General features: G+C 35.8%; 1 protein-coding gene across 1 annotated transcript; it reads right to left on the reverse strand.

The window, feature by feature from the left end:
* Window positions 1-477: 477 nt before the first annotated feature.
* On the reverse strand, window positions 478-13,856 carry LOC129924499 (uncharacterized). Its single transcript, XM_056019207.1, has 2 exons — window positions 13,189-13,856; window positions 478-12,616 (listed from the first exon to the last, which is right to left on the reverse strand). Exon 2 carries the CDS (start codon window positions 11,864-11,866, stop codon window positions 10,934-10,936), a length of 933 nt encoding a protein of 310 aa, XP_055875182.1. The 5' UTR covers window positions 11,867-12,616; window positions 13,189-13,856; the 3' UTR covers window positions 478-10,933.
* Between the last annotated feature and the right edge of the window lie 3,942 nt (window positions 13,857-17,798).

The following is a 17,798-nucleotide window of genomic DNA, read 5'->3' on the forward strand; positions in this document are numbered from 1 at the left end:
TTAACCTAATGGCAAGAAGGTTCTGCAGTCTAAAGTCTATTTACATGGTTAGTGTGCTCAGGCAGGGGGGAAGGTGGTGTGGAAAGAAGCATTTTATAACACAGTAGCAGTGTTGTTTCATGCTATTTGGGGAAATGACATTAGGCATCTAAAATAGTCATTGAGTTATGTTCCTTTTTTATGGGATGTGTCTCAACAAGGCAGCAGACAAAATATCTTAAAATGCTTACAATGGTTAGAAAACCTACTGGAAGAGGGACTTTCCATTTTAATTAACAAAATGTAGGCTTCTCTTGTGGTTTTATATTCAAAAAAAAAAATAATAATAATTTGAGTGACATTTCTGTTTTAAGATAGTTTTTGAAGGGGAAGGAGTTTTATTTGCTTTGGGTTGCAACTAGCTTCTGTAATTATCATACTAACATAATACTAACATAACAACTGCTTTACACAAACAACAACAAAAATGCATGACTATACTTTTGTGTACCGGTATACATTTATTATGTTTAATTTTATTTATGTTGAAACAAGTTACATGCATATTGTAATTCATTCTAAAAGCTAATCAAACTACTATTCTATTTTAATTCTATTTTTCTATTATAATTGGCACTAAATGTAAAATAATTTCTTTGAAAATAAAAAAAAATTAAATCTACATGAAAAAAAAAAAAAAAAAAAATATATATATATATATATATATATATATACTAGATCAACACCTAAACCCTATACTAAATTATTAATTACGTTAGCAAATTATGAAAAAAAATAAACATAACATCCACACAAAAAAATACTTTACAAAAGAGCATAGTTTAAATCCTAGTATTAATAAGAAGACTACATAATCTTTAAAATGTGGTCATAAGAAAGCAAATTACCAACTCAGAAACATCTTTCCAAATCTATAGATTTAATCAAATTTCTAGATCTTTAGTCTTACTAAATATTTGTAAAAAATTTTAAAAATATACTGTAACTTTTGTTGACACCAATGAGTGTGAAAAGGAACAAATGAAATCTTTTTACAATGAAATCTTTTTACATTGCAATCTCAATAGGTTCTTCGGCCTTCTTATAAGCAATTTGGGGGAGGGCATTCTTGGAGAGGTATTAGTGTTGCTGATAAGCAATTGGACAAATTCAACTCAGCTCTAGTTGAAATGTATTTCTAGCTTCATCTCCCTCAGTTTGTCAGTGATTAATGTCACTTACACACCCCAGAACATTTAAAGGCCTGTGACGATAACTTCACAAATAATGTTTTGCAAGTTAACTAGGATGACAGAACAGTCTGGAAGTTTTTTTCTCAACTCGCTCCCTTATAAGTCTATAAATGTCACCAGATTTTAACAAAATTAAATTTAAAAATAACCACTACAGACAGTAGGCCTGCATCTAACAGAGTAACATAAAGTAACATAGGTGAAATAAAGAGCAATCTCACACACACACACAATTACAATGATATCCAACCCACACAAACTTTAAAAAAAAACATTAAAAAAAGATAGAAAAAATATTAAAATTATTATGCAAATAAATCCAAACATACAGACATAAAAAATAACATAACAATATTTTAATCTTAATTTATAAAAACTAATAGTTGTGAAACTTGAATAGTTTCATCATTCTCCATAAGCCAATCTCAAGCTAAATTATCACTGCAACCTTCAGTTTCCTTCATAATCTAATCAAGTTATATATAGTTATAATAGTTTCAGTGACTTTGTCCTGACACATCAGTCTAGGCACTAATTTTAGAGAACATCTGGATGATTTTCTGTCTGATAGTGTAGTCTAGGTGGCTAGTAGACAAACTAATGTATAGATACATATTTTGTAGACCAAGATGACTGATATTGTAACCTTTGTTTAGGTAGCCAGTAGACAAATTGATGTTTTACAGAACATCAGGATGATTTTGTCTGATATTGTGGCTTTTGTGAAGGTGGTCAGTAGACAAATGAGTCTTCACACATTTCACAGAACAATGGCATGACCTTCTGTCTGATATTGTAGCCTTTGTGAAGGTGGTCAGTAGACAACTGATGAGTCTACACACATTTCCCAGAACATCAGGATGACTTCTGATACTGAAGAGCAGGAGGTAACGCCAGTCCGGTCTTCATTGCTATACTGGTTGGGCTAAATATCTATCTATCCTAGATTTACAATATCTGTACTAAAGAGAAATAGTGACTTGCAATCAAAGACCTAAAAGTGTGTATCTTTATCCTAGATTTACAATATCTGTACTTAAGGCAAATAGTGACTTGTAATCAAAGACCTAACAGTGTGTATCTTTATCCTGGATTTCCAATATCTGTATTAAAGACAAATAGTGACTTGCAATCAAAGACCTAAAACCTAAGAAAAGTGAATACTTTTACTATAGCTCGATATTTGATAGTTCTAGAAACCTACAAATGGCAGCTACCTAATCTAATATTGACAACGGTATCAAGAATAAGAGAGACAACTGAGAATAAGATTCAAAGGGAAGTAAAAGGCACAATGACATAATTTTGTTATTTTTTCTTCAGTTTAGAGCTGTCAGTCACATGTGGTGAGACTGAATGTATTGTATCTTTTGTTATTGATGTCCGAATGAGTGTGTTAATGTATTTCCAGGGTATGAATGATGAACGTTAGATATTTGATATTTTGGGGTTTTGGCACATCGGCACAAATTAGGCCATCTCGTACCCATAATCCCTCAAGGGTTATTCCCCCTTTATAGCTCAAGAGCTCAATTTATTAGTAAGGATATGAAGTAGTAGGAAAGCTAGGACTAGTGTAGCATGGGACGGAAAGTTCCAAACAGGAAAGACGAATAGTGGCAGCTAGAGAGAAAGGATGTCGACATGTCACGCAGAAGACGAGACAGTAGAACACATCCGCTACGATAGCACAGTGCTAAGAAACACAATCGAAGTAGCGACTAGTCTTGAAACAGAACTGGTGCATGCGGGGGTCTCGCCTTGTACGGAGAACCCTACAGATCAGAGACCCAGATACCTGGACCGTGCTGTAAGGGATTAATCCAGTACGGAGCCGTAGTGCATGTAGGCTTTCAAAGGGTGGACTGAATGTTTGCTGTATGATCAAGGAAATTGTGAACAAGTTTGTATATTGGAGTAAAAGACATTTAAAATGTTTTGATAGCTGTAGTTTTTTGGATCAATAGAATGGTATCGTGACCTCTTATATGCACACTTGGAAGAGGCGGTGAAATTTTAATTGAGGTATCATCCCCAGTGTTTAGGGACAGTCCAGAAGAGATTGTCAATATTCTCCGGTCAGAGTACGGAGAAAGAAGAAGCATAATGGAGGAATGTATAGGAGTAAGATAGTCCCCCGAAGAGAGGTTGCGCCCATATTCAGGTCGTTTAATGGTAGCATATGATGCACATGTAGGCAAGCGTTAATTCAGGATGACATAACCTTCGGAGAGCACTATAGTGCACTGAAAGCCAAGTGTCATCTCTCGAAGGTTTACATTTTCTGGTTCCGATTAGGAGTGCAACCCTGGTGGACTGTGTAGACATAGAAGAAAGCCCCATTTTAAAACAACGTCCAAAATCCCATCTGTTAATACGAAATATGTCCCAATCCACTTGCACCAAGGGCATCGCTAAAAACGAATCCGGATCTGGAACAGCTACATGTTTTAGAGACAAAATTGAAAATATGAATTTGTTAAGCTTTGGTGTTGAAAATATTGAGAGCTTAGCTCAAACATTTATACAACATTGTGTGGATTCAAAGGTGCTTAGATTCTTACTTCAGTTTTTTAAGAGAATAGTTTGTGCAATGAGTATCCCCTGAACCAAGTAGTCTGAATTTTTTTCTTTATGTGTGTAGTGGGGTGGATACTTGTTCAGGCCACACCGCCAACTCGATATCCACATTTTTCTCATAGGTGACGTCTTGTGTCCGTCGTATAAAGGCAAAACAACGTGGGCACTGCCCATTTTACCGGCATCTCTTGTAATTGTAGTGTCTGTACATTACTGGGCCTACTTCGTCTCCACTCCCTTTTTGTGCCTTGTTCTACACCATGTGTTTACGTAAGGCTGCAGGTCTTTAGTGTACAAAAAACAGATCTATATTGGCCTACGAGTTGCCTACGTCATATATAGTTTTCTGTGCCAAACCCACCACAGAAACTTGGTAGCACGAGTGCGGTCAGGAGACGTCTCCAAATCTGCTTCCTGACAAAAGGAATAAAGGAAGTGACTACCAGACGTAGATGTCCACAAGTAACAGTTAAAATAATTTTCAATCTCTGTTGTATTTTCAATATTTTCTATCGATGTTTTCTTATTGTCTTTTGCAGGGTAGTTAGATTTAGTTTAGTATAGTTTAAGATGATTTGCTTATATTCTCTTAATTTTGATTTTATTTAGATTGAAAATGTTTTATTGAGTTAGAACTACTTGTTATTAGGTTACTATTATTGTGTTAGACTTTCTTAAGACCTGCAGCCAGATGGAGAAAAACATGGTAGAACCTTATTCAGTGAATAGGAGAGAAGTGGGTCCAGTGGAGGAGAACCGGAGGGCATGGAACGTGTCACTAAGGATAGGTTCATTCGTAGACAAGCTCAACTGGAAGCATTGAAACTGGCCTGCCAGCGCCCGCATTTTATCGTAGAACCTTCTATGAAAAATAAAACAGTTCAGTGGAGATGGCAGGAATGGCGAATTTTCAACAGTAGATTTCGCTCGAGAGAACTCAGGCCTTACCTCTCGCGTCAAGAAAAGATACCAACCATCCTTGCAAACATAAGTGGTCCGGCTAGAGTAGAGGTAGATATTCAGACACATCAAATCAAAAGTGACCCGGAAGCTCTTATTGCCGCGTTTGAAGTAATCGTACCGGTCCGTGAGGCAGAGATTACATTTCTGAGGTCACAGCAGAGAAGGACAGTGTCACAAACCGCTGTGAGCCCACACCCGTTTGTGTGTGTGTAGCAGATTACCTGGTCAGAGCCAAGGCTTTGTATCTCCAATGATGCATGTAGACGTAACCACTGAGGTTATGCGTCACTGATGATGAAAGGGGACGTAACCACGTGGGAGGGATTTTTTTTTGCTCTGAAAACGAACGGACAGTTAGTCTAACGTTCATAGTCATTAGTGATCCTAGTTTAGTAGTTGATGTACCTGTATGTAAACGTTTTATTTGGAAGATTCTATATTGTGTGTAAATAAAGTTACAGTTTAAAGTTATAGTTTCTAACTATATTCCGGTGTTTAGTTTTATATCTTAATTATATAGACAAACACCAAAATCGCGACAGGGCTAAAGCCACCAAAGTTCCAGCGTCAACAGTCGGGCCTCCAGAATCACCCTAGACCACGACCAGTTAAAGCAGGCGCCAGCACACTGCTAGCGTCTTGTGACAGACAGAGTCATTGCTTGAATTTTCCCATCGACTATTCAATAAGTTCTCGAGAAGGCATAGAATGTTTCAAGGGAGATAGATTGAGAGATCAATTTGCACATGGAGTCAGTGATCCAGAACTTCGTAAAGAACTATTTAAGTTTATAGCACAAAACCCTTAAACAAAAGTCAGGACCAAGGCAACTCTCAACCACTAAACCAGTGGTGCGAACTTGTAAGCTCTCAGTTAAACAAGTTTGGGGAACAATTTGAGGCGTTGAAGAGCACCCAGCAAACAATGGGGCAAACCTACCCACACCCTGGTCAACCTCGCAACCGAACACTGATGACTCACCAGAGTTTGAGTTTTGAGTCACAAACAGACAGGGATTCTTCCCATAAACGGTCAACGGGGCTCTGTACAAAGTGTTTTTAATGTCCTATACTTCAAGGTGGATGGACCTTGTTGGAAAACCAGGTGGCTGAGTATTAAGGTGTTGAAGACTTCTGGAGAACTGGAAGCTTTTATTGGAATTTTTCAAATATCAAGAAAAACATGTAAAAATCAGTTTGTGAAAAGCAAAAGGTAGATAGCTCAAGAAATAATGTTCACTTAAGCTTGGCTGGACTTGGTTGGTGTGTTTCTTGACTTGGCTCGTTAGGGGGTATGAATCCTCAATAACACTTAACAATACTTGTTTAATTACTCAAATAAGAACAGTTACCACTAGATAGCCTACACATCAACTCCAACTCCAAATCTCCAAGAATATAATATTTTAATATCCAATATTGCTCAAGTAAATATTAATAAACAAACACCAGTCCAGGAACATAATACACTAACGAACTACCAATTCACTCTATCAACCAACCACCATTCAAAGACATCACGTGTATACTGTTCACATTCATGCCGGGGGGGGGGGGAGAGAGAAGAGGAGAAATAAACAAAGGGATATAACTCTTTCATACTTAAATAGTACAAAGAAATAACACAATCACTCTCGCCATACCTGCCCCTGACACCTACTAACCGTCTGATTTGTCATTTTCTGATTGATGCTCTTCAACCATTTGATGACTTCAACACTGAATTGCAAAGTGCTTTTCCAATGGTTCATGTTCTAAGAAGAAGGCTTGAAAAAACATGCCATGGTGAACAAGGATGTACTGGAGGTTAATATGGATGTAGCAACTAACAATTAAGACCCCTCAGAAATTCACTTAGATCAGTCAGCAAGTGACTTCATCAAGAGAAAAGAAGAGGTTCACCTTCTTTAGACAGTAACGTCTGCAAGGTTTTTTTAAACAGTCAAACAGTTTTTATGTAACTTCTGTAGTATCTCACAAATAAGCTCCCACTTCAACAGGGGCTGAAATTGTAGATGCATCCTTACAAGAAGTAGCTGATGGGAAAACTTCAACCATTGATTACTTTGCTGATAAATTTCCTTCAATACTGCCAAAAAAAAAATGCAACAGTGGCTGACATCAAACTGGAGTATGCAACCTACTTAACAACTGATATCACATTCAGCTGCTCACTGAACGTATTTTCAATTGTGAGATAAAAATAAGACTGATACCAGAAGTAGCCTCTGTAACGACACTTTGGAAGCATTGCTTATAGCCAAATCAAGTCCAGAAAAGCATTGGACAGAAAGTATACTGATGTTGAGTTGAGATTTGAAAACAGTGTATATGAAATCTCTCCAAAAAGATAATTAGAGACTATACAAATATAATTGTGTGAGCTTGCGCTCCCAGAGCTATTTTTATAGTAATTTTATTTTTCTACTTTTATAGGTCAGAGCTATTTTATGTATTCTATTTTTATAGGCTAGTGCCCAGAATTAATATTTGTACTTCCGCTCTTTGTTATATGGGTTAGGGCGGATAGTATAAATAGTTAAATCCGTGCTACATCCTGTACAGTTGACCAGCGGTCAGTAAAGTATATCGCTGTCTGTGTGACAGTTGATGATCTTAGTGATCTGGCGTATAATTATTTAATCATTTCTATATTTCTGTAACTGGGACGGCCTGCTATTTTTACTGCTATTACTCTGACGTAACCACTACTATTGTTACTGCTGCCCTGCTATAATTGCTGCTGTAGATCTAGTGTTTGTAGATTTAGTAGCATAGACTAGTGGTTGGATTAGTGTTGGCTGTTTGGGTTTTAGTGTACATATTATATTTTATTATTGATTTTTTTTATGTAAATAAAGATTCATTTTTAGTATTTAATTTCAAGAAAGTTTGTTTCTTTATGTAAATAAAGATTCATTTTTAGTATTTAATTTCAAGAAAGTTTGTTTCTTGCTTTAGTTAGTTTAGTTGTCTGGCAGATTAATTTTAATATCATTTCGGTCTATACTGTCAAGGCAGACAGTTGCAGGATAAGAAGCCTAAGGGTCGCCCCCACTATAAAGATCTCAAGTGTAGCAACTGTGGAAGCCAGGACCACTTCACACTGGCTTGTCCAAATGGTAGCGTGGAAGTGAGAAATATTCAGGTTGCCTCAACAAGACCACAGGCAAACCCTGAACAACTGCTACGGGCTTTCAAGCCAACAGAATTGTTGGTTGAGATGCCTCAGAATCCTAGGGGATCCAGACTGCACCTGAGTCGTTGTTCCACACACGCCAATCCGCAGTTGCAGAAATGGTGTCAATTCATACAGAAGTAGCCTCACCAGACACTACCCGAAATCATGCAGAAGCAACGAATACCTTCCTACAGTTTAGTCCAGTTCAGCCCAGAATCTACATTGCTTTCCCAGGATGTTCCTGAGTGGCAAAGGAGTTTGAATGACCTTCTTACCGTTGGAAGCAGAGTTCTAGTTGAACGTAGAGTGAAAGGCCAGGGCAGAATGTTTATGCAATATGAGCCCGCATGTCATAAAATTACTGCCGTGCCTAGACATGCTTTCGGATGGTATATGGTCGAGTCGGAAGATGGCAGTACACACAGATATGAACGTGAGGAGAAAATGAAGTTTTCTCGCCTTATTAGCATGATCCTTGATTTGTATTTTTAAATGTAAATGTAGCTACCAGAGCTACGGTCAGTACAGTATCTCTTTGTGTGTGACAGGTAACGATCTTAATGATCTGGCGTGTAATTATTTTATACATTCCTGTACATGAGACAGCCTGTAAGTTGTAGAAATATTTTATATTTAGATGTAGTTATTTATTTTTTTTATTGGGAATGCACAGTGAGAAAACAACGATCTAGGTCAAAAATATCGATATTTTAAAATTAATTGATTTTAATAGTTTAAAATGTCTAGAATACGAATTCCCTATCAGAATACTAAAAAAAACTGCGCTTTATACATCAATTTTGTATTTTAACAGTAGATGTATAAGCAAAATTTTGATGTTTTGGTGAAAAATCAACATTTTGTAAGCTAAAGTTGATAAGCTAATGTACGCTCTTATCCCTAACAGATGGTATCGATACAAAGGTCTACTTTTCTAGTTCCGATTATGAGCATGGTTTCTCATTCCATAAATAAATAGTACTACAATAAACTTTCAAAATACGTCACTACCTCTTTTTTTTCCCTATATCCTCATATACACACCCACAAAGCCATATTTACGCATGCGCACTATCAAAGCTACATTGGTAACTGTATATAGACGCATGCGCAATGAAAAAGTTTCGTTGACAACAAAATTTGCACGCATGCGCACATGACGTGAACCGGTCATTCTTCTGTAAACATTTGCGTCAGCTTCCATCACATCAACACTCGATTCATTATTAAAACTCAGAAATGCCAACAAAAGGTTATATGTTTGGAAAGAAAAAAAGTTACTGTAAGCCCAGAGGAAGACATGCTTCAAAGACAAATGCACAATTACAAACATTACAGTCTAGATCTAGTTTGTTGTTGTTTTTTTTTACTAGACCAGCGTGTGCTTACATATAAAATAATGGTAATGAAACCTTTGCTTCATCAATCTTTGAATTCGACAACGTGTTCATCATATCACATCTAGATCTATAGACATTAAATAAATATGAAAGTGATTGCAAACATAGAGATCTATCCTTTTTTAGATCTAGTATAGATTAGGGGCATAGATCACATTAGAACTAGATTGACTACAGATGATAGAATAAGTTCAACAGGCTGTCCTGTTATTACAGTTTCTTTCGATGGGACATAAAACGGGCCACTCATCTCATTCAGGAATTGGCACAGTTATTGATTTTGATAATGGACTCGTCATCGACACAGAAGTCCTATCAAATTATTGCCGTGTTTGTGATTCAAACTCTGCAGAACTAAATTTTGATGCATCTAGGCATATGTGTCAAAAAAACTTCAGTGGCTCAGCAAATGCAATGGAGGCCGCAGCAGCATCCACAATTTTTTCGCGCTCTGTGGCATCCAGAAAACTTGTTTATGGCACGATGCTGTGTGATGGCGATAGTAAATCGCATTCATCTGCCATTACCAACTCAGGATATGATGTAGAAATCTTAAAAGAGTACTGCATTAACCACATCTCAAAAAGAATGTTTAATGCTTTGAACAATTTAAAAATGTCTAACAAAAAATAACTAAATTATAGGCTTACAAAGCCAAACATTGAAAAAATTACAAATTACTATTCCAAAGCTCTGCGCCAAAATGCTCCTGACATTCAAAAAATGAAGCTGGCTGTTATGGGCTCATTTTTTCACATGATGAGCTCAGACCTAGATCATAACCACAGGTTGTGTCCTGATGGCACTACATCTTGGTGTCACTTTAAGAGATCAGAGGCACTAAAACAGCCATACAAAAAACATAATCAGACCATCACATCAGAAATAGGAAAACTGTTATTTCCTATTAAGAAAAGACTAACAGACACAGATCTGTTAAGGGGGATGCACAATGAAATTTCAATTTTTGTAATTTACAGATAAATAGAAAAGCTTTATGCATGACTTGATAGAACATATAGAGACATGAGTAACCATACACATTTTATGAGTGTAGCCTTTTGGGTTGCTATGGAAATGGCGGCCATCTTGAAAATAAACAATGTTTACAAAATTCTTAAAATATTCTAAAGTACTCAAAATTTTTTTAATTTTTTGATTGCACCTGATAGATATTTGAATCCCATAGGTAACTGGCTAATTTTGTTTTGAAAATTATTACTGGTTTAATTTTTATGAATTTTTAAAATTTTTATTTTTTTCCGACCCCATTTTTCATCTGAGGTCACATCATTATTTTTATTTTTTTATGAAATTTATTATACATATTGAAAATTTTTGCAGCCTATTACCTATGATATACTATCAATAAACTACATGTGAAAAATTATTAGTCTAACTTATACAGAACTAAAGATTTTGAGATTCTTGTGGACAACATGCACCTAAAAATACATTTTGAGAAAAACGCATTTAAATTTTTTAAAATGATATAAAATATTTATTGTAACCATAAAAATGAAAAAAAAGGGAATATTTACATAAAACAACATAATAGATAATAAAAAAAACAAAAAACTATTCATTAAAATGGCCTGATTGATAGGTTGGACCTTCTAGAACCTCTGCCCGGTGCTCATGCTCAATTCTTCGTTTTTTCAAGTTTTTTCTCCTGGACACTAATGCGATTGATTTTCTTTTTCTAACAAGCTGTAGTTTGACATTTTGCTTTTTCTCACTAGAAGAAATGTTCTTTAGTGTCCAGGGAATGCCTAATATGTCAAAAACTGATCTGATGCCAACAGGTCCATTATTGAAGGCTAAAACAGCAAGGTATGTCGCAGCCCTTACCGTTTTTAATGTTGCGAATTCTGTTTTGGGGCATCTTTGCCAAATGAGGGAATGAAAAGATTCATTGGCGTTTTGTGTTCCCATTCTAGAACATCTTTTTAACAGATCTGTGTCTGTTAGTCTTTTCATTATAGGAAATAACAGTTTACCTATTTCTGATGTGATGGTCTGGTTGTGTTTTTTATATGGCTGTTTTAGTGCCTCTGATCTCTTAAAGTGACACCAAGATGTAGCGCCATCAGGACACAACCTGTGGTTATGATCTAGGTCTGAGCTCATCATATGAAAAAATGAGCCCATAACAGCCAGCTTCATTTTTTGAATGTCGGGAGCATTTTGGCGCAGAGCTTTGGAATAGTAATTTGTAATTTTTTCAATTTTTGGCTTTGTAAGCCTATAATTTAGTTCTTTTTTGTTAGACATTTTTAAATTGTTCAAAGCATTAAACATTCTTTTTGAGATGTGGTTAATGCAGTCCTCTTTTAAGATTTCTACATCATATCCTGAGTTGGTAATGGCAGATGAATGCGATTTACTATCGCCATCACACAGCATCGTGCCATAAACAAGTTTTCTGGATGCCACAGAGCGCGAAAAGATTTTGGATGCTGCTGCGGCCTCCATTGCATTTGCTGAGCCACTGAAGTTTTTTTGACACATATGCTTAGAGGCATCAAAGTTTAGTTCTGCAGAGTTTGAATCACAAACATGGCAATAATTTGATAGGACTTCGGTGTCGATGACGAGTCCAGTATCAAAATAACTGTGCCAATTCCTGAATGAGATGAGTGGCCCCTTTTATGCCAAGTCCCATCGAAAGAAACTGTAATAACAGGACAGCCTGTTGAACTTATTCTTTCATCTGTAGTTAGAGGTTGTGAAATGTTTCTTCCATGCACAACAGCAGATGCCCTAATCATACATTCTTCACCAGCTTCAATTATAGCGGTATTGACTATGTTAGCTAGATTGTTATAAGTATTTCTGTGCATGCAGGGCATACTCATAAGTCCACAAAACCTATCAAATTTAGAATGCGAGATTCCAGATTCTTTTAATGCAGCGACAGCGCGGACATTAATATCCAGATGAACATCATTACTTTTTTTTGAGGTCCAGTCGGACCACAAATATGTTTCACAATTTAGGCATTTGATTTTAATCAAATGAGCCATGCCTTTTGATTGTGTGATGCACATAGTTAATTTGTTGTCAAAGCAATGTGGACAGCACAACAAGGAGACCATTGTGGTCAATTGCATTGAATTCATCATGACGTATATGAAATCTTCAGGCAGCCTCTTATTGGTGTTATCAGCGTTAGTAACTGCAGTTAGGGATATTTTTCGCTCAGCTGCACTTGCAGGCTGTGTTGTTGCTGCTTCAGATCCAGCTGTATCCAAAACAGAGCTGCAAACAAATAAAAAATAAATTAGAGGGTCTTTAAAAAAAAATTCAATAGTATGAAAGTACACGTCACATCTATCACAACATGAAGATTATTTTAAATTTTATAATGCATTTTAGAAATCATATATTGTATTAATCATAAAAAGTAAAGAATGTATAGAGACATGTTACATGTAATATAGATCTATATATGACAATATGTACTAGATCTAAAAAAAAACAACTAAGACCAAGACTTGAGTTGAAGTTGAAGTCCTACAATACTGTTCAATACATCATCATACACGATAATCAGATAATCTAATCTCTAGAGATTATCTAGTTCTAATGTGATCTATGCTCCTAATATAGACTAGATCTATAAAAGGATAGATCTCTATGTTTGCAATCATTTTCATGATATTTATTTAATGTCTATAGAATCTAGATTCTAGATCTAGATCTAGATGTGATTCATTGGATAAACACGTTGTCGAACTCAAAGAGCCAAGGTTTCATAGTCATTATTTTATGTGTCAGCACACGCTTGTCTAGTAAATAAAAAAAAAAGCAAACTCTAGATCTAGACTTACCTTTGTAATTGTGCATTTGTCTTTGAAGCATGTCGTCCTCTGGGCTTACAGTAACGTTTTTTCTTTCCAAACATATAACCTTTTGTTGGCATTTCTGAGTTTCAATAATGAATCGATTGTTGATGTGATGGAAGTTTACAGAAGAAGGACCGGTTCACGTCATGTGCGCATGCGTGCATACTTTGTAGTTACGGAAGCTTTTTCAGTGCGCATGCGTGTAATTACAGTAACTATAGAAGCTTTGATGGTGCGCATGCGTAAATATGGCTTTGTGGGTGTGTATATGAGGATATAGGGGAAAAAAAGAGGTAGTGACGTATTTTGAAAGTTCATTGCAGTACTATTTATTTATAGAATGAGAAACCATGCACATAATCGGAACTAGAAAAGTAGACCTTTGTATCGATACCATCTGTTAGGGATTAGAGCGTACATTAGCTTATCAACTATAGCTTACAAAATGTTGATTTTTCACCAAAACATCAAAATTTTGCTTATATATCTACATTTAAAATACAAAATTGATGTATAAAACGTATTTTTTTTAGTATTCTGATAGGGAATTCGTATTCTAGACATTTTAAACTATTAAAATCTATTAATTTTAAAATATCGATATTTTTGACCTAAATCTATGTTTTCTCACTGTGCATCCCCCTTAAAAAGATGTTCAAGAATGGGAACACAAAACGCCAATGAATCTTTTCATTCCCTCATTTGGCAAAGATGCCCAAAAACAGAATTCGCAACATTTAAAACTGTAAGGGCTGCGACATACCTTGCGGTTTTAGCCTTCAATAATGGACCTGTTGGCATCAAATCAGTTTTTGACGTATTAGGCATTCCCTGGACACTAAAGAACATTTCTTCTAGTGAGAAAAAGCAAAATGTCAAACTACAGCTTATAAAAAAAAGAAGATCAATCGCATTAGTGTCCAGGAGAAAAAACTTGAAAATACGAAGAATTGAACATGAGCACCAGGCAGAGGTTCTAGAAGGTCCAACCTATCAATCAGGCCATTTTAATGAATAGGTTTTTTTTTTGTTTTTTTTACTATCTATTATGTTATATTATGTAAATATTCCCTTTTTTTTCATTTTTATGGTTGCAATAAATATTTTATATCATTTTAAAAACTTTAAATGCGTTTTTCTCAAAATGTATTTTTAGGTGCATGTTGTCCACAAGAATCTCAAAATCTTTAGTTCTGTATAAGTTAGACTAATAATTTTTCAAATGTAGTTTATTGATAGTATATCATAGGTAATAGGCTGCAAAAATTTTCAATATGTATAATAATTTTCATAAAAAAAAGAAAAATAATGATGTGACCTCAGTTGAAAATTTTTTTTTTAAATTTGAGTATTTTAGAATATTTTAAGATTTTTGTAAACATTGTTTATTTTCAAGATGGCCGCCATTTCCATAGCAACCCAAAAGGCTACACTCATAAAATGTGTATGATTACTCATGTCTCTATATGTTCTATCAAGTCATGCATAAAGCTTTTCTTTTTAACTGTAAATTAAAAAAATTGAAATTTCATTGTGCATCCCCCTTAAGATGATGGCGCCCAGCTCAGCACTGCTATGAATACGATGAGTGTTTATGTTCTAGATCAAGTAGAATCTAAGATTTTATTTTTTGTATTTATAGTTTTATTATATTTATATGTAGCAGGCTATTGTTACTGCTTTAACTGCTGATATAACTGTTATAGCTGCCATAACTGCTGCAACTGCTTTAACTTTAGTTTTTTTGTTACTGCTGTCTTAGTTCTTAGTGAATAGTAATGCGGGTTTTAGATTTAGTGTTACGGCCTCGTTGTGGTTGTAGAATATTGTAGATATAGACTAGTTATGGTTGGTATGTTAGTATAGATCTAGGTTTAGTGTAGTAAGTTGGAGTAATTTAGATAGATGGTTGGGTGGGTTTGTCAGTATCGACTATAGTAGTAGCCAGATAGATCTAGAGGGTTTTTGATAAGTTGTTTGTGTTTAGTCCAGTCTAGTGTACTTATATTTTATTATTACTTTATTTTTTATTTTCATGTAAATAAAATTTTGTTTTTTGTATTTATTCTAAATTAAAGTTTGTTTGTTTTTCTTTAGTTAGCTAGATTAGTTTAGTTGTTCTGTCTGGTTGCAAGCCCCTTGGTCACAGACTGAGGTGTCACAGATGAAACCTACCCAATAGCGTTACCATCTGGCTACTGTTATAAATTCTGTTTAGCAGAGAAAGGCCCAGTGCCATCCCTGATGACCTGCTAACAGTATTCTATAAAGACATGAAAAAGAGGCATAAACAAAATTAAATATGCCTCACTGTTTCCTATAACAAATAGTAAATCATTTCTAGAAGTTAAGCTTAAAGAAGAGGATTTTCGGTAAGGCGCACTTCAAATTTCAAAAAAAGCACTTACGCCATGTCAGCATTTGTAAATAGACGAGATGATAGTTGGATTTCAGGGAAGATGGGCCTAAAAACCGTTTAATCATTCAAAACCTTAAAAAATACCACATAAAGAGCTTTGGTCTCGTTGATTGTGCCTCAGGATATGTGTATAATATCCTAACTTATGGGGCCAACACATTCTATGATCCATCAATGGACAAAGACAGTGGCATGGCAGTAAAAAAAAATTGATACACTGTTAAAAGATATAGGCCAGGGACATCCCATCTATGCTGACAGATGATATACCACCAAAGATTACCTGAAGAAAGCAAATTTAACTTTACTGGAAACATTCCAACAAACAGGGTTGAATGTCCAGCAGAAATAAAGAACTTAAAGATGTCGTATATGGAGTCGAAGTACTGGCTAGACAGTTTAATGTGTGTGGCATTGAAGAATAAAAAAAGCCAAAAAGTTTGTTGTGCCTAGCAATACAACTGCAGAAAATTGCTGTGAAACAACATCAAAAGCCAAAAGTCATTCATTAGTATAACCAGTACATGAATGGTTGTGACCGAGCTAAGTTTTTGGCACATCGGCACAATTTAGGCCATGTCGTGCCCGTAATCCTTCAAGGATTACTCTCCCTTTATATCACAAGAGCCTAATTCCATACAGTTGAATTATTAAAAGCAAGATCTATTCACAGTTTCAATAGGTTATTATGGCCACCATAACAGAAAATGGTGGGAAAAGCTTTATCTTTATTTTTTTTAGCATTGAAATTTGCCAAAAGCCTTTATTTGGCACCAACTTATGAAACGAGTCTCGCACGACATGCTGGAACAATTATGCCAGAAGATGTGCTGTCAGGTAAAGGCAACCCCATAAAAGAACGTCCTTGCATCCTGGAAAGACTTGTTGGAGCAAATCATCTAATTATCAATTCAAAGAAACAAACACTGTAGAGCAGGGTGAACAGTCTATGTTTGCTCTGGATGTCATTCGCTGCCGCACATCCATATGGATTGTTTTAAAGCATACCACAGATAAAACATAGAAGTTACTTTTTGTTCAGGCAAACACTATGTTAATAGAAATGAATCACTTTTATTTGAGATATATCACGTACAGTGTCATTATTTTCTTACTGGAACTTAATGTTGCAAGTTGTTTTTTCTTTTAATTTTCTATGGTAGTAACCTTGGATAATGTGCTCCATTTTTGTACTCCATGTGTTTTGTTTTTGTGGTTCTATTTCATGAAAATATGAACAAGGATTGAAAAAAAAAAAGCATTTAACTCAGTTTGATTAAATTTTTGTCGTCCATTAGTGAGTTTTCATATTTTCATTTTTACTTTTCATAGAGTATTTTCCTTTAATTCAATATCAAAATCATTATTCTATGAAATAAAAAAAAGTTATACATTTTTAATTATAAAATGTAAGTGCACTACGATCGAATGAAATTAATTAATAATTCCGTCATTACGTGAAAAATAATTACGGAGAGAAAGAGGAATAAAGGTTAATCCTGAAAAATGTACTTTCTGAGTTTTGGCACATCGGCACAACCCTTACTTTTAGCCCCTATTTCATCCCCGAACCCCACCTTTTTCCCCATTCTCGCCGACATCGAGTCTGGACTAACCATTTCTTCTCACTTCTAGAGGAATACATTGTGCCTCCCCCAGATGTCTGCCTATTTACTTGGATCTACTATACAGTATCATCTGCCCACTCGACACTACAATTGCCTATTTGCCTACCTGCCTATTTGGCTCTACTACTTGGCACTATCGGCTCTACTTGCCTGCCTATTTGACAGTCAACTTATCAACCTATTAGACACGACGTACTATAGACCACGTGTCTGTACGAGACGTCATAGCTTCGCCAAATCTCCGCAACTCACTGGACTTATCCTGCTAACGACGCTGCCCGCAGCACCCTTGTGCCCACGGTAGCCGGCCACCCGCCCTTCTGTGCCCGCTACAGATATCAGAACTTTGGATTGAGACACCACAAGAACTGAATCACCGGTGTCCCCCTACCCGCTAGAGCGCCACCTCCAGCCAGGAACACTGCCAGCTGCTACACCAGCAGGACAACCAGCTAAGTGCAAAGGACAAAGTGATACATACTCTGAGTTTTGAGTTTAGGCACATCGGCACAATTTAGGCCATGTCGTGCCCGTAATCCTTAAGGATA

This window comes from Biomphalaria glabrata, chromosome 2, assembly GCF_947242115.1.
Source record: "Biomphalaria glabrata chromosome 2, xgBioGlab47.1, whole genome shotgun sequence".
In the NCBI taxonomy this organism is placed as follows: domain Eukaryota; kingdom Metazoa; phylum Mollusca; class Gastropoda; family Planorbidae; genus Biomphalaria; species Biomphalaria glabrata.